The sequence below is a fragment of the Paralichthys olivaceus genome, chromosome 13 (assembly GCF_024713975.1).
Source record: "Paralichthys olivaceus isolate ysfri-2021 chromosome 13, ASM2471397v2, whole genome shotgun sequence".
NCBI classification, from domain to species: Eukaryota; Metazoa; Chordata; class Actinopteri; order Pleuronectiformes; family Paralichthyidae; genus Paralichthys; species Paralichthys olivaceus.
Window position 1 is genome coordinate 21,464,606 of NC_091105.1, and position 22,605 is coordinate 21,487,210.

The following is a 22,605-nucleotide window of genomic DNA, read 5'->3' on the forward strand; positions in this document are numbered from 1 at the left end:
AAAAGGTGTGAGAGGCATATAGTTAAATTTAAACGAATGGACGCTAATCCCCCAACGCTAAAAAGTGGTGTGAGGTGCTTGTGAGAGATGAACATAGAGTTTGCAGGTGACAAAAGTGTCACATTTTACAAATTGACAAGTAGATAATTAGAGCAGAACGAAAATTAGGTAATTTTTTTTAGTTTATGAGTGATGACGTCAGCAACTTGGTACAAAAAGTTTTGCCAGCTTTTCAATTTCTGACTTCAGGTGGCGTTCATGTGAATTTTTCCAGTTGGGTACTAATTATTCAGACACTACACTACATTTGTCTTCACAATTTGGAACCACTGTGCCCACATGTACAGCTGCTAGCATGGCTGTCAGGTCTTTCTTGTCACTTGTTCACGTAGAATAGCTCAGACACGGGATGTTGCATGAGAGGAGATGGGATGTGGAGACAGGTTGATGAGACAGAGTTAGAAAGATTTAGCGACAACAGCAGGGAGGCAGACTACAGATTGAACTGACCCTGGGGTCCAGAGGAGGCAGCCTCATCTCCATGCTCCTCAGCCACACTCTCAGAGCTTGGATTTGATTCCTGAACTCACTCTGCCATTGGCTCATGTCGTCCACATCCATCCATCTATAATGAATACAACACGTTAGAACACATAACTAACCCTGTCTAATGCATGTCAACATTCAAATAGCCTAGGTTCAAATAGAGATTGATTGGTGGTATGTTTCAGTCTGTAATATAACTACATGTTTATTATCTGTCTGATTAGGTTGTGTGTGCATACATGGGGGCTGTTACAGTACCTGGGTACTCTTGTGTTGTTTCGGGAGCACAGCACAAGTACATGAAAGTACAAGATCCACCATCATTCATTTATTTTTATGAGATGAGTTGGGGATTATTACAAACTGTGGATTCAAATTGGACCACACTGTATTTGTGCAACAGCAGCTGAATGTATGTGTAATCTTTATGTCAATAATTGGAATGATCCCTTACAGCATTAACAGGAAGTAGGACATTTAGAAAACAGATAGAACAGCAACTTTACAATTATTTTATTCTTCTCAAAATACGGTACAACTGTAGCTCTTAAATTGAAAACATTGCCAAATATCTCAAGGGTGACATCTGCTGCTCTGCTGGGCTGGAACCTCAGTTTTCTTGTATAAGTATGTTTCAATTAGATGTTTTACACTGTGTGCCTCGCTTCACAATTCTGTCTTTGTGCTGTTGACAAATGTGGAAGCACCGGTCTACTTAGCAGGTCCAGTTCACCAACTGTCGTCACAGGCTGTGAGTTCTGTTTACTCTGACTGTTGGTGGCCACTTTCAATCATGTAGGATTCACTAATAGCCTTTTCTGAAACTGCTTATACAGTAAGTGAAGAATCATACAGAGCATCTGATGTTATTTCTAAAACGTCCAGTATATAATTTGTGTAAATATTCAAATTTGTCACATTTTCAAGGACCATGTTACATACATGCACCAATGTCAAAGAGTGTTGTACATTGGCATACCCAAATCTCTTATCTTGTGATGTAGGTGTTGTTGATCCAAATGAAGAGCCTTCTTTATCCTGAGAGAGACCATGAGAGAAAAATACAAAATGACCCTTACACCAGGTGTTGTGTTTTCCTTGTTCGCAGGTTGAGCTGACACTCCTTCAATAATTAATTACTGCACAGTACTGAGGAAAATGATGAGCTTTTTCAGTTCTGTTCTTACCTCCTGACCTGAGGCTTCAGGTGTGGGCAGAGCTGGGATGTTAAGGGTCAGATCTGAGAAGTCAAGTGAGCTGAGTGATGAATTCTGGGAGGTGAATGCCATGTTTCTTCTGTTGGAAGGCTCCTCCAATAAACCTAGTGGCTAATGTTGGTATATAGAGCAAAAACATGTACAGTGTGTACAGAGTATGAAGGCTCTGGAAGTAAAGACTGAAACATGTCATTTTAAATTAGGTAACCTTTACGATTAACCCCTTTAAAAAACAACTCAGTCACACCCTCATTAATCTGAAAAATACATAATCATCATATTAAACATGGTTTCATTATATGATACATCTATAGTGGGTGGTATCACCTGATGCACTTGCTTTCATGAGGAGTGAGTGCGGATTAGCCTAATGCTGCCCCCATGTGGCCATCTAATTCTTTTTCCAGAGGGAATTCAAATATTGGCAAGTTAAGGGTTTGGAATAATGACTGATTCTCCTATTATTTAAATATTAATATTAATAAAATTATATCTGCTGCCAATACAGTGGTGAAGAATGAGTACATTGGAAACCCAATTATTGCCCATCCACTATAACCTGTTTACAATATTCACATGAAGCTTTATTCACACATTTGAACAAGTCGTGAAGCTATATTTACTTTGTGTTATATATATTATACAGCAGGTATAATGTGAAGTAGCTTATTTGATTTGGAAAAGTGATCCAATGTAACAGGAGTTCTGAAAAAAAATCTATTAGAAATATCTTCTGATGTATGGTATCAATATATAGATGACAAGAGGGCCTCTTCAGAGCACATTTATTTACAACAGTGTTATGTTCAGAACAATGAATCCACTCATTATATCATTCAAAGCAAAGATCTGCCCCATAAGCAAAACCAACCAGTTAGTTTGTGACTTTATATATCGCTAATATTAAAATCAGCACAGTTACTATCTGCAGTTGTCTTTATTTTACATCAACATTTTCCCAAATATCCTGGTAAAGTTATTAAACATGCAAAGCAAATTCTTAACATATCAAAACACATGACAAAAACAAAGTAAAATGATTTACAGAGGCAAAACACTTAAGGGAAAAGAAATACTTAATATAGAAAAATCCATTTAGGCAAAATGAAGCTTAAAGCTGTTTTTCAGTTTGTTAATTTGATATGATAAATACATTCATGAAATGTGGTGTTGGGTTAAACGTGTCAATTCTCCAAATTTCTCTGATTATTCCTTTTCTAAAATGAATATAGAATCCCAGATTTAAGACTGGTGAAATAAAGATGTGCTTATTTATCAACATAAATGTCACAATTAGCATTCAAGTAATAAATGCATGAACAAGGGCCATGAATGAAGTGTGTTCCTAAAAAGGCATCCCAAGATGATGTCAGGTTGACTCAGCCTCAGCTTTCCTCAAATGTGATGGGCAATGGAAAGAATGGATGAACTCAATGGCAGATCTAGAAACAAAAAAGGAAATAGCTATGAATTCAAATAAAAATAAAGAAAACAATGCAGCAAGAAAAAATTGGAATTGAACAAAAATTTGGAAAAACTAATCTGGATTTTTTAAATGAAATAAAAATGATATGTTTTTATCTCAAACATATGTACACTGTACCTGTGTTACAGCTTGAGGATGATCTGGACTCACAAATCCATCCAAGTTGAGGGGATTGTATGCTCCGGCCACCTGAGTGTCTGTGCTCAGATGTTGTCTAAGGGACTGAGGCAGCTGTCAAAGACAAGAGGACAACAGTCAATTAGGATATTGGGATTTTGAACTTAAATAGCTAGTATCATTATTGTGTGTGGGATGGCGCACAGAAATGGCTCTGAAGTGAAAGAAGCAGAAAGAAAAAATAATAAATAAAAGAAAATTTCAACTTACAAGAACCAAAATAACAGGAGGCAGGTCTGTATGGGAGAGCAGGAGCAAGTCTGACACCATCTTGGGATTTATCAGGAACACTTGATTGATGGTGAATATGAAGAATCCAAAAACTTATAGTGTGTAAAAGAAAGATGAACTAAAAAAAGCAAAAGTCGACTGAATATAAATGAGTACAAAGTAATGACAGATGTGAAACTAATTTTAAGCGGTCTGTGTAACTTAATTCTGCTACTTCTTTTCAGTGTTGTATTCTTGTAGTGTCTCACATGTGTATTCTCACTGGGTATTTTATTCAGTTACCCCGACACCATTTCACATAAAAACATTAACACAAAATCTGTCCATACTCTATACAGACATTCAAAAAGTTGAAGGCATCCAAATATTTTTGAATCTGTTAAAAAACTATGGTGACATACAGTATCTCACACTATATTGTCCAGAAAGATAAAAAATAGACACATATTCTTGAATGTTTAAGGTTACAAGGAATACTGGAAAAATATTTCTGTTTGACATACAAACATTATATATTAGTTTCAGAAAGCAAGTATACAACTTTTTAATGCGTAAAATTAAAACTGTAGTCACTTAAAAACATCTAAAATGTCATGCTTTGCTTCTAAAAAATATAAGCTGATTTTTGTAATCAGTACTAAGGGAAATTCATATTTTATATATTTAAAGATGCTTGGTTATGTCTCCATATATGAGACATTTGTTTGGACATCTGCTATAATTGAAGAATCAATAGCCAATAGTGACTACATGCAGGGCAGAATAAATAAATTATATTTTCTTTGTTACTGTAACAATGTTTTTCCTGTGAGAAATGCAACCTAAAGTGCATTAGTATTGTTGGTTTTTAGTTGTTAGAAAGAAAGGGAGCTAATCAGAATCTGCGGCTGTAGCCAGTCGAAGAGGATGTGAAGGAGGAGGAGGAGAAGTTCATGCTGAAGCCAGAGCCTGCATCAATACTGCCTCTCCTCGAGCCAGATCGGGATCCGGTCCTTGAGCCACTCCGAGAACCATATGCAGATCCAGAACCACTGACATTGTAAGGACTGTAAAGGCCTTTGCTGGATTGTGAGGAAGCCTCCAGAAGCCTTAGGCTAGATCCTTCCTCAACCATACTTCTGTCCATGGCATCTTTGAAGGAGATTTTCAGTTTGGTTTTTGGACATGTTAGGTATTTAGAATAAGCACCGACATCTCTTAGTTTCTGGGCAGTGCGGGCATCAATTGTGCCCTTCTTGATGGATTCATCAAGGGACACTCTGCCCTCAACGTCAGGTTCAATAAGTCCACCAGTTAGATATTGGATCTCAAGAAAACGCTGGCCAGCTTCATAGTATAACCAGCCCTTCTTCAGAGCCTGGGAGGCAGACATCTTAACTTTAGTTCTAGGGTCTTCAAATCCATTGAATGCTTTTTGAGCCAGGTTGAGGCGATCCACAACAATTTTATCCACAAGACCCTTTTCTGCAGCATCAGTGACTGACAATCTTTCTCCACTTGTGGGATCAATTATTCCTCCTGTGCACGCCTGGGCCTCCAACAATCTTTGGCCTGTGATGTTGTCTACCAGGTTTCTGTGTATTGCCTCTGTGACAGAAACATTCTCCAGCGTGTCTATGTCTAAGATACCGGCTATGGGGCCAGTCTCCTCTGCTGGGTCATTCCATATGACTGCAGGTGCTTTAATGGAGGGTATGGGGCTCATGGAAGAGGAGAAGGTGGAACCAGTGGTGGAACCAAAAGAGGATGATCGTGAACGGAAGCCGCCCGTATTTCCAGAAAGCATGTCAGCAAATTCTGTGATGGCCAGATTTCCAGCTCGGTATGTATCAAGAGCCTTCTGGTCAATGAGACCACGTGAAAGAGCATCGTCAACATCATACTGTCTCCCTGACCTCCTGTCAATGATAATGGATTTGACAGTACCATCAGAGGAAGTCATTGTGATCTCTTCCCATTCACACTCTTGCTCAGCAAGCTCCAAGTAGGTTTGATGGTCAATGAGTCCCTTCCTGTAGGCCTCATACACAGTCATTTCTTTGCCTGTCTCTGGATCTACAATGACCACTCTGCGTTTACGAACTGAGGATTTGGAGGAGGTCTTCCTTTCCCGCTTCTTGTCTTTCAATAGTAGGAGTGACAGGCCAGTGTCAGGATCAGTAATGCACCTCTCCATGAGCTGGAGGTAGGTTAGGTTTTCCTCAGTGTTGGGATCAAAGAAACCTTTGGTATCATCGGATGGATCTGTCAGGATCTCGTTCATTTCCTCATCGAAGAACCCACGTTTGTAGGCCACCTCAACTGGCAGTCTGTGACTTTCCTCTGGGTCAATGATTCCACCTGTGGCAATCTGGGCTTCCAGGAGACGGATACCATGATCTTTCAGGATGAGCCCCTTTTTCATGGCCTGAAACAGGGAGATTGTCTTGCCCGAATAAGGATCTCTATATCCAGTCACTGCACGCTCTGCAGAGAGAAGCTTGTCTTTGAATTCTGGACCTACAATTCCCATTCTCACTGCTTCATTGACAGTCAGTTTGAGATTTCTGATTGGATCAATGACATAGGCTGTGGCTGCCTGTGCCTCAAGGAGCTCAAATGCAGTGCCTGGCCTAATCATGTTCTTCTTCATGGCCTGGTAAATTGATAGACGTTCCTTTGTGGACTCCAAAAACACACCAGCAATACAGCTTGTGCCTTCAAGGTACCTTGACAGCCTCTCACTCACCTCCTCCACTGAAATAAGTCCTTCATTCAGTTGGGTGACAGTCTGCTGATCGATAATTTGTGAGCTGATCAGCTCCTCCATTGTGATTTGTTTCCTGAGACCTTTGAATGTCAGCCTCTTGTCTCCCAGAGAGAGGAGGCGCAATCCACCATCTAACTTGCATCTCTTGAGCAGCTGTGCATATGTTATTTTCTCATCTGTGACGGGGTCAACAAAACCTTTAACTTCGCTAGCCAGTCTTTCATTGGTTTCCTTGTTGATATATCCTCTTTGTATGGCAATGTCTGCTGGCAGATGGAACTGGAATTCAGGATCAATAATACCACCAGTGGTCGTCTGTGCCTCTAACATTTTCAGAGCATAATCCTCTGGAACAAGATCCTTCTTCATGGCCTGGAAAAGAGATATGATTTTCCCACTGTATGGATCTTTGTATCCTGTGACCGCTCTTTCTGCTGACAGAAGTTTATCATGGATCTCAGGTCCAACAACACCTTTGCGAACAGCTTCATCAACAGTGAGTGTCTCATTCTTTATTGGATCAACAAGGAATCCTGTCGCAGCTTGTGCTTCCAGGAGGCTCATGGCTACTTCTGGTTTAAGAAAACCTCTCTTCATTGCTTGGTATATGCTTATCTTGGAACTTGAGTCAGTTGTGACCCCAGCAACACAGCCTGTGCCATAGAGATACTGTTTCACACTGGTCATCTCCATTATGTCGCGGATATTCCTCTTGCCCTGTTTAAGAAGGTTATATGTCTCCAAGTCAATGATGCGAGCATTGTAGAGCTCCTCAATAGTTATTATTCTTCTTAAAATCTTATATGACAGTGGATTGTCATTTCTAATGATCTCTCTCTGCTCCATTATCTCAATAATAATGATGATCATCCTCTCTTTAGTGATTTGTCCAGAGCGATATTCATCCATAAGTTTCTGCCTCTCTGATTCTGGAATCAGATTTGAATTCATGACATCCCAGAGGTTCAATGGTTTATCAGCAAGGCCCTCAATTGGAATATCAATCTGGGTGCTGGTCAGGTCACTCTCTGTTTGTTCCTCCGTGTAGAGATATGTCTTCTCCACAACAGTTGGAATCTGAGGTTTAGAGAGTGGGAGGATGTACAGGCCTGTCTCGGGATCTCTTTGACATTTGTTTTTAAGCTGTCTATAGGTTACATTCTCGTCACTTTCTGGGTCTGAGAAAGCCTTATTATCATCAGATGGTTCAGATAGGGTCTTAGCAACTTCTTTGTTGAAAATGTTCTTCTGATATGCAACCTCATCTGGGACACGATGGCTATTTACAGGGTCAATGATTCCTCCGCTAACCATTTGTGCCTCCAACAGTGGCATGGCGTGCTCTTTTAGGATGAGATCTTTCTGCATTGCTTCAAAGAGGGAAATTTTGCCATCTGTGAATGGATCTTTATAGCCAGTGACAGCTTTTTCTGCAGAGAGGAGTTTTTCATGTAGCTCTGGACCAACAAGGCCAGACTTCACTGCCTCATCTACTGACAGACACTGGTTCCTCACTGGATCTACAATGAACCCAGTTGCAGCTTGGGCCTCAAGCAGTGAAAGCCCTGTGTTATGTCTGAGGAGCTTTTTCTTCATAGCCTGATAAATGCTAATTTTCTCTTTTGTTGGCTCAAGGTAGATTCCAGCAATGCTATCAGATCCCTTGAGGTATTTATTGATATCAGGATTCTTCTCACTGACTTGTTTAGGTGTTGTTTTGCCTTGTTGAAGGAGCTCAAAGGTTGGTTTGTCAATGATTTTGGAATCATACAGAGAGCTTGCTGGGACAGGAGCTCTGAGTCCCTTGAAGCTTGACTTTTCTTGTTTTTTGGCCTCTTTGTCATCCACAATTGTGATTACAATTGTGATGATCTTTTCAATTGTAAGCTTTCCAGACCTAAACTGTCTGAGGAGGTCAAGCCTTTGTTCCTCAGTGAGATATTCAGAGTTGATGATTTCCCAGATGGTCATCTTTCTGCCTTTAAATGGTCCAGAATCAAGCTCAACAGTTGCCTGAGTCATGGCCTCTTTTGTCTGAGCTTCTGTGTATGATGGCTCCTCCTTTGCATTGATGGCTTCATCAGAAAGAGGAAGAAGCCGGAGACCAGTTTTCTTGTCAGGGACACATCTCTTGAAGAGCTCTGAGTATGTGACATTTTCTTTTGTGTTAGGGTCAAAGAAGCGTTTAGTTTCCTCAGTGGGACTGCTCAAAACCTGTTTCATTTCATCATCAAAATAATTTCTCTTACAGGCAACATCATGTGAAATGCGGTGGCTTTTTACTGGATCAATGATGCCGCCGGTGGTCATTTGGGCATCGAGCAGTCGGATTCCTTGTTCCTTAGGTATGAGATCCTTTTTCATTGCTTGATAGAGAGATACAGTTTTTCCAGTGTAAGGATCTTTGAAACCTGTAACTGCTCTCTCTGCAGACAGGAGCTTTTCATGCAGCTCAGGACCAACAACACCTGCTTTGACCGCTTCATCAACTGTGTACTTCTGATTCTGTACAGGGTCAACCACATAGCCTGTTCCTGCTTGGGCTTCAAGCATAATCAAGGCAGGCCCTGGCCTCATTATATCGTTTTTCATGGCTTGATAGAAGGACATTGTCTCTTTGGATGAGTCAATAACTACTCCTGCAATGCAATTTGTACCTTTCAATGCTTTTTGGACAGGCTCCATTTCAGACACCTCTTTGACTGTCTTTTTGCCCTTGTTTAATTTGTTGTACAGGTCTTTATCAATGATTTTGGATTCCAGGAGCTCCGTGGCAGGGACAGGTGCTCTCAGACCATCAAAAGTAATTTCCTTCTTCTTCTCCTTCTCCTCTGCAACTGTAATCACAATCTTAATGATCTTTTCAATTGTGATTTTGCCCGTCTTGTATTGACGGAGAAGATCCTTCTTCTGGTCCTCAGTGAAGTACTCAGAGTTTATTATTTCCCAAATGGTGACAGTCTTTCCCTTGAATTTTCCAAATGGCACAGACACAGTTGTTTTGCTGAACACATCCTTGGTTTCCTCCTCTGTGTATATACTTGAGCACTGAGCAGCTTTGTCTGTGATTGGCAGGAGTAACAGACCTGTGTCGGGGTCAGTGACGCATCTCTCCATTAGCTCAGAATACGTCAAAGGTTCCTGTGTGCTGGGGTCAAAGAATCCCTTTTTATCCTCTGAGGGATTTTCCATAACCTTATTCATTTCTGCATCATATTGTCCCTGCTTATAGGCTGTTTCATTTGGTACACGGTGACTATTGATAGGGTCAATGATGCCACCAGTTGCAAGCTGGGCCTCAAGGACTCTGATGGCATGATCATGCTCCATAAGACCCTTCTTCATAGCTTCAAAGACAGAGATCTTCCCACCAGTATATGGATCTTTGTAGCCAACAACAGCCCTCTCAGCTGAAAGCATTTTGTTGTGCAGTTCTGGGCCAATCAAACCTTCCTTAACAGCATCATTAACAGAAAGTTTCTGATTTTTGATAGGGTCTACAATATAACCTGTGGCAGCCTGTGCTTCAAGAAGGATCAATGCTGTGCCGGGAGTAATCTTCTTCTCTTCTGATGCTAGATAGATAGACATTTTTTGCTTAGATGGAGTCAAAACACCTGCAATGCAATTCTTTCCTTTAAGAATTCTTTTAAGATTTTCGGTTTCACCAAGTTCATGAGCAGTGGTTTTGCCATTTTTCAGGTTGTCAAAGTCCTTTTTGGGTAAAAGACCAATGTCATGAAGTCTGCTTGCAGGTACCATATCACGAATGCCATCAAAAGCCAATGGATCTACTCTCTTTTCTACACTGTCTACCGCATCGCTGCCATTTTTGCCATTGTAAAATGTATTTACTGTCTCAACTATTGTTACAGTTTTTTTGGTGAGTTGCTCTTTCTGTGCTTTTTCAATCTGCTGCAGCTTCTCACGCAATTTCTGGTTTTCCTCTGCAAGAATCCTTTCCTGTTCTAGTCTCTGGTTTTCCAGCTCCTGCATTTCTTTCTGCTTGTTAAGCATCTCTTTCTCAGCCTCTTTCTGCTTATTTAGGGCTGCATTCATGGTAGCCTGGAGTTTTTTCTTCTCCTCCTCCATCTGCTGTCTCTGGCGCTCCTGTTCATCCTGGAGGGCCTTGGCCTTTTTAACCTCTAATTCAAACTGGCTCTCCAGCTTCTTTTTCTCATCTTCAATTAGTTTCTCCTTCTTCAACAGCATTTCCTTCTCTGTCAGGAATGTCTGCTGGAGCACTGTTTTCTCGTGTTCCATTTGTTTCTGCTGTGCATCGGCGACCTGATAGAAAGGCAAGAGAAAAGAAGTTACAATAGGTTTTTGGCTGAGGCACATAATGCTTAAAACATTTTTATATGTTTTATTTTAAAGTGTTTATATTTTATTTGTATTTAATTTGTAATCAATAAAACTTGCACAATGCACTCTGCTTATGCACAAAGAGATCGAGTATTCACCAGTTGAAGTTATATGTCTGATTTTTAATTATATAATGTATATTATATACCTGACCAACTTTTATAAAATTTTGTGGCAAGCGAGACATTAAAGGTCCAGTGTGTAAGGTTTAGGTGAAAGGGAGCTATTATCCGAAACTGAATATAAAATAATCCTTGTGATGTTTTCACTAATGCGTTTTATCTAAATTGTATGAATTATTGCTTTATTCACCCTAGAATCGACCCTTTATATTTAAATACTTTATATTTACATCAGGAGCAGGGCATCTCTAAGTAGGCCACCATGTTTTTTACAGTAGTCCAAACTGGACAACTAAACACATTTTGAGTTTATGACAACTGAAGCTGTCACAAGTTCTCCTTCATGCTTGGAAGGGGAGGACGAGGTGAGGGGTATTGAGCTGCAACATGCAACATAACCACTAGGTGTCACTAAATTCTACACCCTGATCCTTTACACTTTGGAGAAGATCCCTTAATTATTATTTGTTTTGTTTAAAACAGCCAGATAGGGCAGGTCTTGGCAGAGGTATGTTCTGTCGGAGCTTTTGAATGTTTTCTAGCATCCCAAGATCTAAGATTGAATATTTGACTGCTGTATTTTTTGTATTTCTGCCTACATCACATTATGAGTCCAACCTTTACTTAAAATATCTTATGAAAGTTGATGGAAAAAAGAAATTGAATATAAGTTGTTACAAGTCAGATAACTGGAGTAAATTAATTACATTTTTAACATACATTTAAATGTGAACATACTCAGCAACCTTCAGTAACCTTCCTGAAAATGATATTCATATTTATCTTCTTGTCTGTAAAGTATATGTAATAATACGCACATTTAAACCTCCAAACTCTAAAACATTGTGCAACCTACTGTTATCTGCAAAACTTAGTTGAGTACATAATAAATCATTCATACAACTTGATGTCAGCTCTTCCTATTGAGAGGTCACACTGGACTTCAACTAATTCACAGACCTTAGAAAATATGTAAAAAAATATATGGTAGTGTTTCAGTCCAGTTGAGAAGAATTTCTGACGAATGATCTCAGGATATTTAAGCAACGGGATCAGCAATGTGAACAAAAAGTCAAACATTAAAAGGAATGCCCCTCTCAGTGGAGAGGCTCTACATGTTTGGTGATTCTCTTTTTACTAAGTTGGTTGAGGATTGTCATAATTGTAAGCCATTGTACCCTTTTAAAAATAATGAAGGGTTAATTTATTTGTAAGTCAACTGCGATGGAGTTCTGAAAGAAATATGAAGCATGTCTTAAAATGAGGAAACATTCCAGGGTATGAGGGGACATTCAAGATGTGATTTGCATGAGCACAGTGCACTATAAATAAATTAAATTGCAATCATTTTTAAAATCAAAGATTCGATTTCATGATTAGTAAAATCAGAGAGAGATATAGAGAAATTAAAGAAAAAGAGTGTTAGTTTTCTGATAGAATTCACAATGACATAAGCTGCTTTGTTATGCCATTTTTGACACAATACCTCTTTAGACTTATTTTGAAGTTCTTCAGCGTCCTTTTTCAGTCTAGACTTCTCCTTCTCTAGGTCTGCGATTGCTTTTCGTAAATCGTCAGCTTCTTTACTGGTATTAAGTCTGTCGACCGTCATTTTTTCCACAACTGTCATTTTTTCTTTGGTGGCTATTTCAGTCTCATGAAGACGAGCAGCAATTGTGTCAGCTTGTTTCCTGAATTTTTTTGCCTCCTCTTCAGCTTTGGCCTGGGCTTCACTGAGCTGAGAAACTTGAAGCTTGAGTTTTTCAGCTTCAGCTATGATCTCCAATTGCCTTTTCCTTTCTGCTTCAAGTGATTTCTGGTACTCCTCTGTTTCCTCCTCCAGACGCTGCTGCATTAGTTGTTTATCCTCCAGCAACTTTTGTGCCTGCTCCTGAGCCAAGTCCTTCTGCCTTTGGAGCATCTCTGCCTCAGCTTTAAGTTTAGATGCCTCTTGTATGGCCTGCATCTTCTCTTTGAGCATTTTCTCTGCAAGAGCTCTTTGCTGATTAAGATCATCTTCTGCAATCTGTCTTAAGCGTGCAGCCTCTTGGGCTTCTACACTAAGCCTAGCAGCATCCTCTGCAAGCTTTTTCATGTTTTTAGCCTCTTCTTCAAGGAAATTCTGTGTGTTATCTTTGTCTTTCTTGATGAGGCGCTGATTTTCCTCCTCAATTCTGATTTTAAGTTTGAGAAGTTCCTCCATCTGAACCTTGACTTTGAACAACTCCTCCTCCACCTGGCCCCTTTGTTTGACGGCATCATCAACCTCATCCTTCAAGCGCTGCAGTTCTTCATCCAGGACAGATTTCTGATTATCTGTTTCATCAAGCTGAAGTTTAACCTTTGTTAGCTCTTGCTCCACTTGGAACTTCTGTTTTAATGTTTGCTCTGCCAATTTTTTGTGCTTAGCCATTTCAGTGTCAGCTTGTTGCTTCTGCTTGTGTGCTGCTGCTTCTGCTTGTGCTCGTTTGGCAGCTTCAAATTCAGCCTCCTTCCTCATCCTCTCAGCATCCTCTTGAGCTTTGGCTTGGTTTGCAGCTTCTTGCTCAGCAGCCACTTTTTGCCGTTCTGCTTCTTCTGCTTGCTGACGAAAGAGAGCTGCCTCTCTTTCTGCCCTCTCCTTAGCAGCCTCTGCCTCCTTGGCAAGCTTCTTGGCTTTCTCATACTCTTCCTTAAGCTTCTTTTGCATGATGCTGTCTTCCTTCTGTTGAGCAAGGACACTTTGAACTTGCTGCTCAGCTGCACTGCATTTCAGGGATGCTTGTTGGGCTGCGACAATCTGTTTTTCAGCTTCTTCGTCAGCTTCATCTTTCTGCTTTTTGGCTTCTTCTGCTTTCTTTTTCAGACGATCAAGCTCATCTTGGGCTGCCTTGCGTTGTCTGGCTGCCTCTTCTTCTGCAGCTGTAATTATCTTAACTTTCTCCTCTGCTTCCCTCCTCCTCTTCTCCTCCTCAAGGGCAAGCTGTCTTAGTTTCTCTGCCTCCTCCTCTGCTCTGAGCTTGCTTTGTTGAGTTTCTTCTGCAATGTTTTTCAGTTTGTTGAGCTCTAGCTCCAGGTCAAGTTTTCCTGATGAAGCCTTCTCAAAGTTGAGCTTAAGAATTCTGATCTCTTCCTCTACAACCCGCCTCTGTTTGAGCGTGTCATCCACTATTGCCTTTTGTCTTTCCATTTCAGCCTCAGATGATTTCTTGAGTTGAACGATCTTTTCCTCAATCTCATGCTTGTGCTGGTTGGCCTGGTCTTCCAGAGCTTTCCTCTGGTAAGCCTCATCCTCTGCATGTCGCCGGAGTCTCTCGTTTTCTGCCTCCTTCTCTTTTAGGGCAATTTCAGCTTCTGTTTTTAAACGGGTAGCCTCACTGATTGCAGCCAGCTTCTCTTTGAGAATCCTCTCAGCCTCGGCTCTCTGACGAGCTGCCTCTTCCTCAGCAACTTGTCTCTGGTGCTTGGCTTCCTCTGAAATGGCTCTAAGCTTGCTTGCCTCGTCAGCCAGGTCCTTCATCTTGGCGGCTTCAGCCTCAAGAAGTTGTTTACTCCTCTCTGTGTTGGACATGGTCTCCTTTTCTGCCTTGGATTTGAGCTGAATGAGTATATCCATTTCACTCCTCACTTTGGCCAGTTCATCCTCCAGCAGTTTTCTCTGTTGTTGAGCAGCAGCAACTTCATTCTTGAGGCGGTATAGTTCATCTTCAAGGAGGGATCTCTGCTGTTCTGCATTGTCAAAGTCTGCCCTAAGTCGAATCAGTTCTTGTTCTGCAGTGAGTTTCTGCTGAGCTGTGCTCTCAGCAATCTTTCTCTGCCTCTCAAGTTCTTTCTCGGCCATATCTTTCTGCTTCAGGGCTGAATCTTCAGCTTTGGCTCTCTTCTTAGCCTCACGCTCAGCCTCGTCTTTCTGTTTTTCAGCATCCTCTTGAGCAAGGCTCTTTTTGTGAGCTTCTTCTTCAGCCTGGAGTCTCAGACGGAGGGCCTCATTTGCTTTCTGCCTCCATTTTTCAAGCTCTTTTTCTGCCTCTTCCCTGGCAACTTCTGCATCTTCCTGTTGTCTCTTAAGATGCGCTGCTTGTTGTTGCAGCTGAAGGACAGCACCATGCTCCTGTTTGAGTGATTCCTCTAACTTTGAGGTTTTTTCCTCAAAGGAGTGGTGTTTGCTCTGGAGCTCTGTGGCAGCACTCTTCTGGGCTACCTCCTGAGCAACCTTGATTTGTCTTTCCTTTTCTATTTCCGCTTGCTTCACTTGCCTTTCAGCCTCCTCGGCCTGCCTCCTTAGATTTTCAAGGTCTTCCAGGGCTTTTTGCTTTTGCCTAGAAGCTTCCTTCTCTGCTTCAGATTTCAGTTTGAGTTCCTCCTCTGCCATGAACTTTTTCTGGGTTTCTTCCATGACTTGTTTGCGGAGCTTCTCAGCTTCCTCTTGAGCAGCCTTCCTGAGTTTCTCAGCCTCAGATGCTCTATCGCGAAGTTGCTTGAGCTCAGATTCTGCAGTCGATTTTTGCTTTACTGTTGTCTCCAGCTGAATCCTAATAAGGCGGATTTCCTCTTCAATCTTCACCCTGCTTTGGAGAGCGTCATCCACTTGTTGACTTTTGTCCTTGATCTGCTGCTCTGACATGTTTTTGAGCTCATGCAGTTCCAGCTGGATGTTGTATTTTTGTTTTTCTGCATCTACAGCAGCAACTTCTCTCCTGCTTACTTCCTGCTGCATTTTGAGCTTCAGCTCTTGAGCCTCTTTCTCAGCTTTGGCAATAGCCTTTGCGTGAGCTGCGGCTAACTGCTTCTGTTTGTCTAACTCGGCCTGCATCTCGGCCATTTTTTTCTGCTCTTCCGCTTTGAGTTTCTCTGCAGCTTTCTGCATTAGTGGAAGCAAATGGTAAAGAAAGGATTATAATCAAGCATGACAGGTTAAAGGTAACACTTCACATTAACCAGCTCTAAACAGTGTGGCTTTAAGTTGTAATTACTATAGTAATCACAGCCTAATCACGCTGGAGCAATTTAATGTACTGTATTACCCAGGCAATGTTAATGTTAAAAATTAGCTCAAAGATCAATCACTAGATGCAAATTAGATGCACAATCATCACAGTTATGTTAATTCATGATGCAATTGAAATAATTCAAGACATTCAGGGAAAAATGGATGATGGAGATGTATCAATTAATGTATGGAAACAAAATATCACTTCACAACAAACAGCAAGAAAATCATATGGCATGCAGCTGTAGCACTAAGTTCATAAAATTGCACAATAAAATATATATATCAAAGTCTACAATGTTATTTAAATACTTAAATTAAAAAAAATATTTTGTTGACAGCTATGTCCTGTCATCTTGTGTGTGCAGTTAGACTTTCTACAAAAAAATGTTATGATCAATATTGAAATACGTTGTGTTTGATGCAAATATGTTTAATATGTAGTATCAGTTATGGTATTGTCAAGATTCAATTTCACTTAAACATTTGGTCTGTGTTAATATAGCAATACAATCTGACAATAAACCTATTGTGTGCAATTTGTAATATAATTAATTATTTCTTTAAAATAAAGACAAAGTATTTAATGATATGAGCATTATTCACACCATTCACTTAGTGTTTTTTATTTTATTTCATCCCATGCACGAGGGGGTTCTCTCTAATCACAAAGTGGAATGAAAAGGAAAGAAAAAGTCAAGAATAAGAGGTTCAGAGGATGTCACTGTTAGTTAAAATCTAGCTTATGCTGCAGTAAGTTTAGGGAGCACTGTAAATTAAACTAATTAGGTATCAACCTAAGTAAGGGTGTTAGTGATGTGGAGTCACGAGATATTTCATTAATTCTACATAATGCTGAAGTGAAAGAAAGAAAATGGAATAGAAAGACAAGAATGTGACACAGATGTTAGTGACAGAGGGAATGGATGAACAGCACAGAAATACTGTATATAAATATTTTACCTCTTTAATGCTGAAACAAGTTAAGCATTCATCATGGCAAAGCACTGGCAAGCAGTTAGGAGAAGCAAAGAAACGAACAAAACATTAGGGTTAGAATATAACGTAAAACCGTAAAAGTGTGTTAATTTAGAAAAAGAAGAAAGCTGAAGACATGATAACCAGGCTGAAACACAGTCCTAGTTTTATTTAGAAAGAAAAGAGAAAAACAACAGAAGCGAAAGAAAGAACCCCTTGTTTTAAATCTATGATGGCAAAACACACACAATGAATGGAAATGGAGTAGATAATGGATTTCTGAATGTACACTGTGTTGAATGTATTCTTTCTTGTTTCAGACATTGAGAGTCACGATGTCAGTGAGGCTTCCGACTGAATAATTTACTTCATTCAATCCTCATGAATCACATTTGTATGTAATATATATATTGACTTATTACACACCTTAAGTCTTTACATGACCCCTACTGTCATTGTAGAATATGCTCCAAAAATATTTGTTCAGCTACAGCATGCCAATGTTTCATGCATAACCATTGCAAAGGAACCGTTTGTCACCCGTACATTAATGTAATGTGTGTTTATGTGTGTGTGTGTAAGACACACAGAGAAAAGTGTGTGCGTGCATGCATGCGTTTCAGTGTTCGGCGGTAAACTTGTTTGTTGGACGGTCGGTCGATTATTCGGAGGGTTGGTTAGCTTAATGTTAGAATTTAGTTTGTTTGGGATCCTCGGCCAGATGTCACGCACCTCCTCGTCCTCCAAGCGGCGCTGCGAGTCGGTGATGAACTTGATGTACTGACTCGTCAGAGTCATCAGCTCGCTGTACCTGGTCCTCAGTGTTACATACTGATACAGGGAGAAACAAACAGCACTTAGACATTTGAAATGATCAGTGTATTGCACGCCGTAGGGCTCCTGCAGAGTTAGTGATGTTGTCCTTTATTTGAATATTGAGTATTTTCTAGAAACTGTAACCAAAATGGTTTTGAAGGATCATACCTCCTGAATAATGTTGTCAGAAGCAGAATCCAGTTTGCTTTTCTTTAAGGGAGAAGCAAGAGGCTCCACCTGAGCTTTGTAGGCGACCAGCTGGAGTTCATAGTCCTATTAGATGAATAAAAAAACAGCCTCCATACATTAGTGATGCCACAGACACTTTTAATAAATGCTCCAAACTAGAATATTTACAACAGTTAATGCAGACTTTTGTCCTGTAATACTCACCTTGATCGTATCAATGTATGCTTTAGCATAATTTTGACACTCATCAACACTGTCTTTGTTCTTCTCAATCTCCTCCAGCAGTTTCTGTTATGAGAAATTATTCAAATAAGAGATTGAGAATCTGTTCATCATTCGTTCTTTCCATTCTCAATTAAGAATCCAAAATCATAAAAAGATTGCCCAAATCCTAAAAAGGCCATATGGGCCAAACTTGTGTGTCTGATTTGTCGAACTCAGACGTCACTGTCTCATTAGCTGTTTGTTAAATGCAGCTGGATCAGTGAAAATGTGGCGTAATCACATGTATTGTTTTTATCAGTTTGTTGAGTATTTAATGAGAAAAATAAATACGATTCTGTATGTTTTGCGTTTATACAATGTAATGTGTAATGTTGCTTTGCAATGATAAATCAACATTAACAAAAGAGGGCAGAGCAAGACTTAAAATAATTTGCTTGGTGCTGGATATCTGTTATTGATTAATCAGACTGGCAAGGTTGGCTGACCTAACAATCGCTATAGATAATAATATAATAGTTGAGAGTCGGAATCAGAAATACAGTATGAACTTATCTTATTGTGCTAGCACATAATATAATACAATTATACCTTCTCCTGGGCAAGCTGCTCTTTCAGAGTTTTGCTGTCATTGATGGACACGGCCTGGATCTTCTCCTGCCTTTGCTTGGCGTCGGCAATCCAGTTGATCAGCCAATCATAGCTCTCACGATAGTAGCCTAGCTGGCGACCGAGCTGCTCCAGCTCCCTCTGGCGTAGGTCGATCTGGGTGAACACAGCCTTCCAGCGGTCCTGGAGGCTGGACAGAAGTTGGCGGTAGTGGTCCATCTCGGCGTCACGCTCACTGTGTACACGGGACATCTTGTCGCTCACAGCTAACGCTTTCTTTAGCTCATCCTCCATGGAATCAAACACCGGCTGTTCGCTCTCGGCCTCACCCCGCATTTTCTGTAGAAAGATTCAAAGAAAATAAAAACAGGGTCGGCGGTGAGCAAGCATGTTCAGAAAAGATGAGGCTGAACTTCTTTAAAAGGGTATTCGATATTTTTTATTTGTGGATTTCATTCACAGTCATGAATTTATCATTTTTGAGAACTGAGAGCTGGTAAAATAGTTGTTTGCAGTGTACCTTCAGCTTTGATCTGTAATTCTCTACTTCCTTGACATCACTGGGCACAGTGTGAACCTCACGCAGGTAGTCCTCATACTGCTTGAGAACTCCCTCAGCGCCCTGTGTGTTGCGGATGACCATATCCACAGTCTTCAGCCTGGGACAAGTAACAATGATTTCATAAGTAAAGGAATACGACACAGACCTAATTCCTCTGAAGAGGGAGTGGCGAGGGACTCACTTTTCAAGATAAATGGAGGAGAGCATGTGGGCATGGTCCATCTTCTGCACAGTGATGTCAAGCTCTGAGCGCAGGACAGGGGCTGAGGCAGACTGCTGAGGGGAGGACAAGACTTCCTGTGTCCTCACAGTTACTTTATCCAGATCCTTCTTGAGGCCCTCAAGCTCCACCTGCACTTTCTGTACAACATGGGAAGAAAACAAGAGTTAACAATATGAAGAGAGTGTCCACCTGATTGAGTTTTAACATAAACTATGACATTTTCTATGCAGAGGACCAGATTCCAAAAGAAAATACTTCAAATATGCTGGAGGTAACCTTCAAACTTTAAATTAACATGTGTTGTGATTCTCTGGATCGGCAAGCAGCACTGCTCAAACTTTAATGTACGGTCTCAGCAGGAGTGAGTGCAGCCACAGTAGGAAGGAGGCCTGCAGGCTTACAATCTGCTACTCTCACTGAACAGTGTACAAATTCAAGATCTCCAAGCAGCTGCGATTCTCCACTGTATTTGCACACACACAGTTCACACTCACTTTCATCACTCATCAATTACACTATCATTCAACTTTCATTTCACTTTCATTTCTTTACTTCAGCTTGTCTTCCTTAGTTCTTTAAGGGATTTTGTTTTGCCTCGAGGATCACTGAACTCCTGAGGATCATGTTATGGGTGTTTTCCTCTGCAAAGATGGATCAGTCTTACACTATGAAACTATGAAAACTAGGCTAGTTCATGAGATAATCATATAACTGTTATGACTAAACATCATAATTCAGATAAAATGCAGATGCATACAATAATAAATCATTATTTGAAGGTTATTTGCAGGGCATTTCTCTGCTGTTGTTTTTAAATTGAGACACATTTTTTGGACTGCATCCTCGCCTTAATAATAAAACAAGTCGACAGGCAACCCAACAGATTCCTGCCATGTCCAACATGGTACACAATGTAAAACACAGAGTAGAAGCTCCCCTGTCTCTGCTGCTTATGTGTCTTTTATGATAGTTGTACGTCTCAAAATTAAACACATTATTTCATGTCATATTGCTGTTTCAACACATTGCAGTATATTAAACTGCATTACCTTCTGCTCTGTTGTCTTCTGAACGCATTCCTTCAGAGGCTCCTTCTCCACGGGTTTGCGTATGCGAGCCACGGTCCGAGCCTCACAGTCCTCGATGTGCAGACGCAGGTCCTTGATCTCAGAAATGAAGTTCTTACACAGAGACTCGTCCTTTTGACCTGCGCAGTAGCACACACATTGGTTTAGAACAACAAGAACACACTTAAGTCTATTGATAACTAGAGGTGAGTTTGAATGCCTGGTAAGTTTAAGAATGCAGACAATGAGTTTTGCTTACATGACATGGTACAATGCCATGTTTATGATTTGACATTTGGACGTTTTTCATTCTTGTTCTGTAAACATATTGCAATGTTCCACTGCAGTGCATTTAAGCTCAATCTTACATGCAGCTGGACATGTGTTGTGTCTCAAATGCACACAGCTCCATATTCCTTTAAAACATACAGTCTATAGCAGGTATTTACTCACACTATCATGTATTAGGTGGTTGCATGACATATTGTAGCCTAACACACAACATATGGATTCAATTCGGTGCAGATCTGCCAAAAAAGCAACCTGCAAAACCACATGCAGTCACACAGGATTCTTATGTAATATTCAAACATCTCAACTAAAGCTCAAAGCCTGAACACACACGAGCTTGGTGAGCTGCTGCTTTGATTGGCTTTAAATCACTCACCTTTGAGCCTAACAACCATTTGTCCTGAAAGGTGAATTGACATCATGAAGTTGCTTAAAACCTATTGAATATTCCCTTAATATATCCAGTAATAATGAAAAGCTGACATGTGGTGTAGGGAAAACAGTTCTACCTTTCTCCATGGAGCGAAGCAGGCTGTCGAAATGCTGGGTGGACTTGGTGTAGTCTCCCTCGATCTGCATGCGGTCGTCAGGGCCAAAGAGCTGTGAGTCCTGGCTGTCACGCATGTAGTCCTGGTAGTGCAGCTCCAGGTTCCTCATCAACAGCCTGTATTCCTCGGATTTCATGGTCTTTAACTGCACAGAAGGAAGATAATAGGATAAGATATAGAGGTAGGAGTTCACATTGTAAAGAGGGTGATGCTGTGTTTTGATTTATTTCCAGGGAGCCAGGTTTCTTGTTATGATCTTGAATATATATTTGTAATTTAAGAACAAATAAATGCTTAAAAGTTGTCTCTTCCAGTGGAAACAAATGATCCTGTAGTTACTTAACAAAAAAAATAAAAATAACACGAGGTTGGTGCAATCTATTTATCGCAGTAAAGTAGGCTGAGTTTCAGGTTGTAATTTAGTTGTAACTATATTGTACTGAAACTCTACAGTTCAATGTGAGGATTAGATTAATGGTGTGAATCCCTTACCGTGGTGATGTTCCAGGATCGAATCTGTGTGAAGTCTCTCATCAGGTACTGCCAGGACAGCAGGCTCTTCATGTCAACGTGGAGAATCTGCCACATGGACACCATCTGCTGGTGACCCCCGTCCAGACTGGAGGAGGAGAGGAATGTTAGAAGTGGAGGAATTAATAAACAATTGACACAAAATAATTTACTAAGCATGAGGTGTCAGTTATTGGATTAACTTGTTAGCAATTTGCATTTGGTGTCTCTAGAAAGTCAGGTCACAAGACGACTAATCAAATCCTCTGAGGCAGCAGTTGTTGTACGATCATAAGACCACACATCAAACAAACCCTGCTCCTTCAGAGTCCTGGGAGACAAAATACAGTGTGTGTATAAATCAACTTAACAGTTCAATGTCACTATAGTAAACCTACAGAGGTGATATTCTGGAAGATTGAACGAATGACAGTATCTAACAGCTGCAACAGTAAACTAGAGTAGGCGAGTAGCTGGGTTATGTTTTCACCTCTGTCCTTTTGTTCGTTGGTTGGTTGGTTGGTTTGCTTGTTTGTTTGTAAGCAAGATTACCCAAAAACAACTGAACACATTTTCTACAAAACGTGGTGATCTGAATCAGGATCAACCCATTAAAGTTTGGTACAGATCAAGGATTTTATTTACACTTTCTTCAACATTTTGAACCATTTTCACAGGGAATAAATCTTCATTTAACTCAATTTAAGGGGACTGTTGGGCCTTGGTGG

At 40.5% G+C, this 22,605-nt stretch overlaps 2 protein-coding genes across 36 annotated transcripts in view; both read right to left on the bottom strand.

The window, feature by feature from the left end:
* Nucleotides 1–603, bottom strand: part of macf1b (microtubule actin crosslinking factor 1b) — a 29,954-nt gene extending 29,351 nt beyond the window's left edge. The window contains exon 1 of the mRNA XM_069537970.1: nucleotides 511–603. The gene's annotated coding sequence lies outside the window, so the exon portion shown is untranslated. The remainder of the gene's footprint in view (nucleotides 1–510) is intronic.
* A 1,928-nt stretch (nucleotides 604–2,531) lies between these two features.
* The window catches only part of plecb (plectin b), a 126,989-nt gene continuing 106,915 nt past the window's right edge, over nucleotides 2,532–22,605 (bottom strand). For 23 of the 35 annotated variants that reach the window (XM_069537946.1, XM_069537944.1, XM_069537968.1 and 20 more), the window contains 14 exons: nucleotides 21,860–21,986; nucleotides 21,329–21,512; nucleotides 21,196–21,219; nucleotides 20,511–20,668; nucleotides 19,420–19,598; nucleotides 19,197–19,335; nucleotides 18,659–19,015; nucleotides 18,050–18,133; nucleotides 17,825–17,929; nucleotides 17,573–17,671; nucleotides 12,380–15,733; nucleotides 3,637–10,693; nucleotides 3,367–3,480; nucleotides 2,532–3,205 (listed from right to left, as the gene is read on the bottom strand). In XM_069537946.1, the coding sequence (XP_069394047.1) occupies nucleotides 4,532–10,693; nucleotides 12,380–15,733; nucleotides 17,573–17,671; nucleotides 17,825–17,929; nucleotides 18,050–18,133; nucleotides 18,659–19,015; nucleotides 19,197–19,335; nucleotides 19,420–19,598; nucleotides 20,511–20,668; nucleotides 21,196–21,219; nucleotides 21,329–21,512; nucleotides 21,860–21,986 (10,972 nt within the window). In that variant the 3' untranslated portion in view covers nucleotides 2,532–3,205; nucleotides 3,367–3,480; nucleotides 3,637–4,531. The remainder of the gene's footprint in view (nucleotides 3,206–3,366; nucleotides 3,481–3,636; nucleotides 10,694–12,379; nucleotides 15,734–17,572; nucleotides 17,672–17,824; nucleotides 17,930–18,049; nucleotides 18,134–18,658; nucleotides 19,016–19,196; nucleotides 19,336–19,419; nucleotides 19,599–20,510; nucleotides 20,669–21,195; nucleotides 21,220–21,328; nucleotides 21,513–21,859; nucleotides 21,987–22,605) is intronic. The other 12 variants (XM_069537947.1, XM_069537948.1, XM_069537969.1 and 9 more) reach the window with 3 other exon arrangements.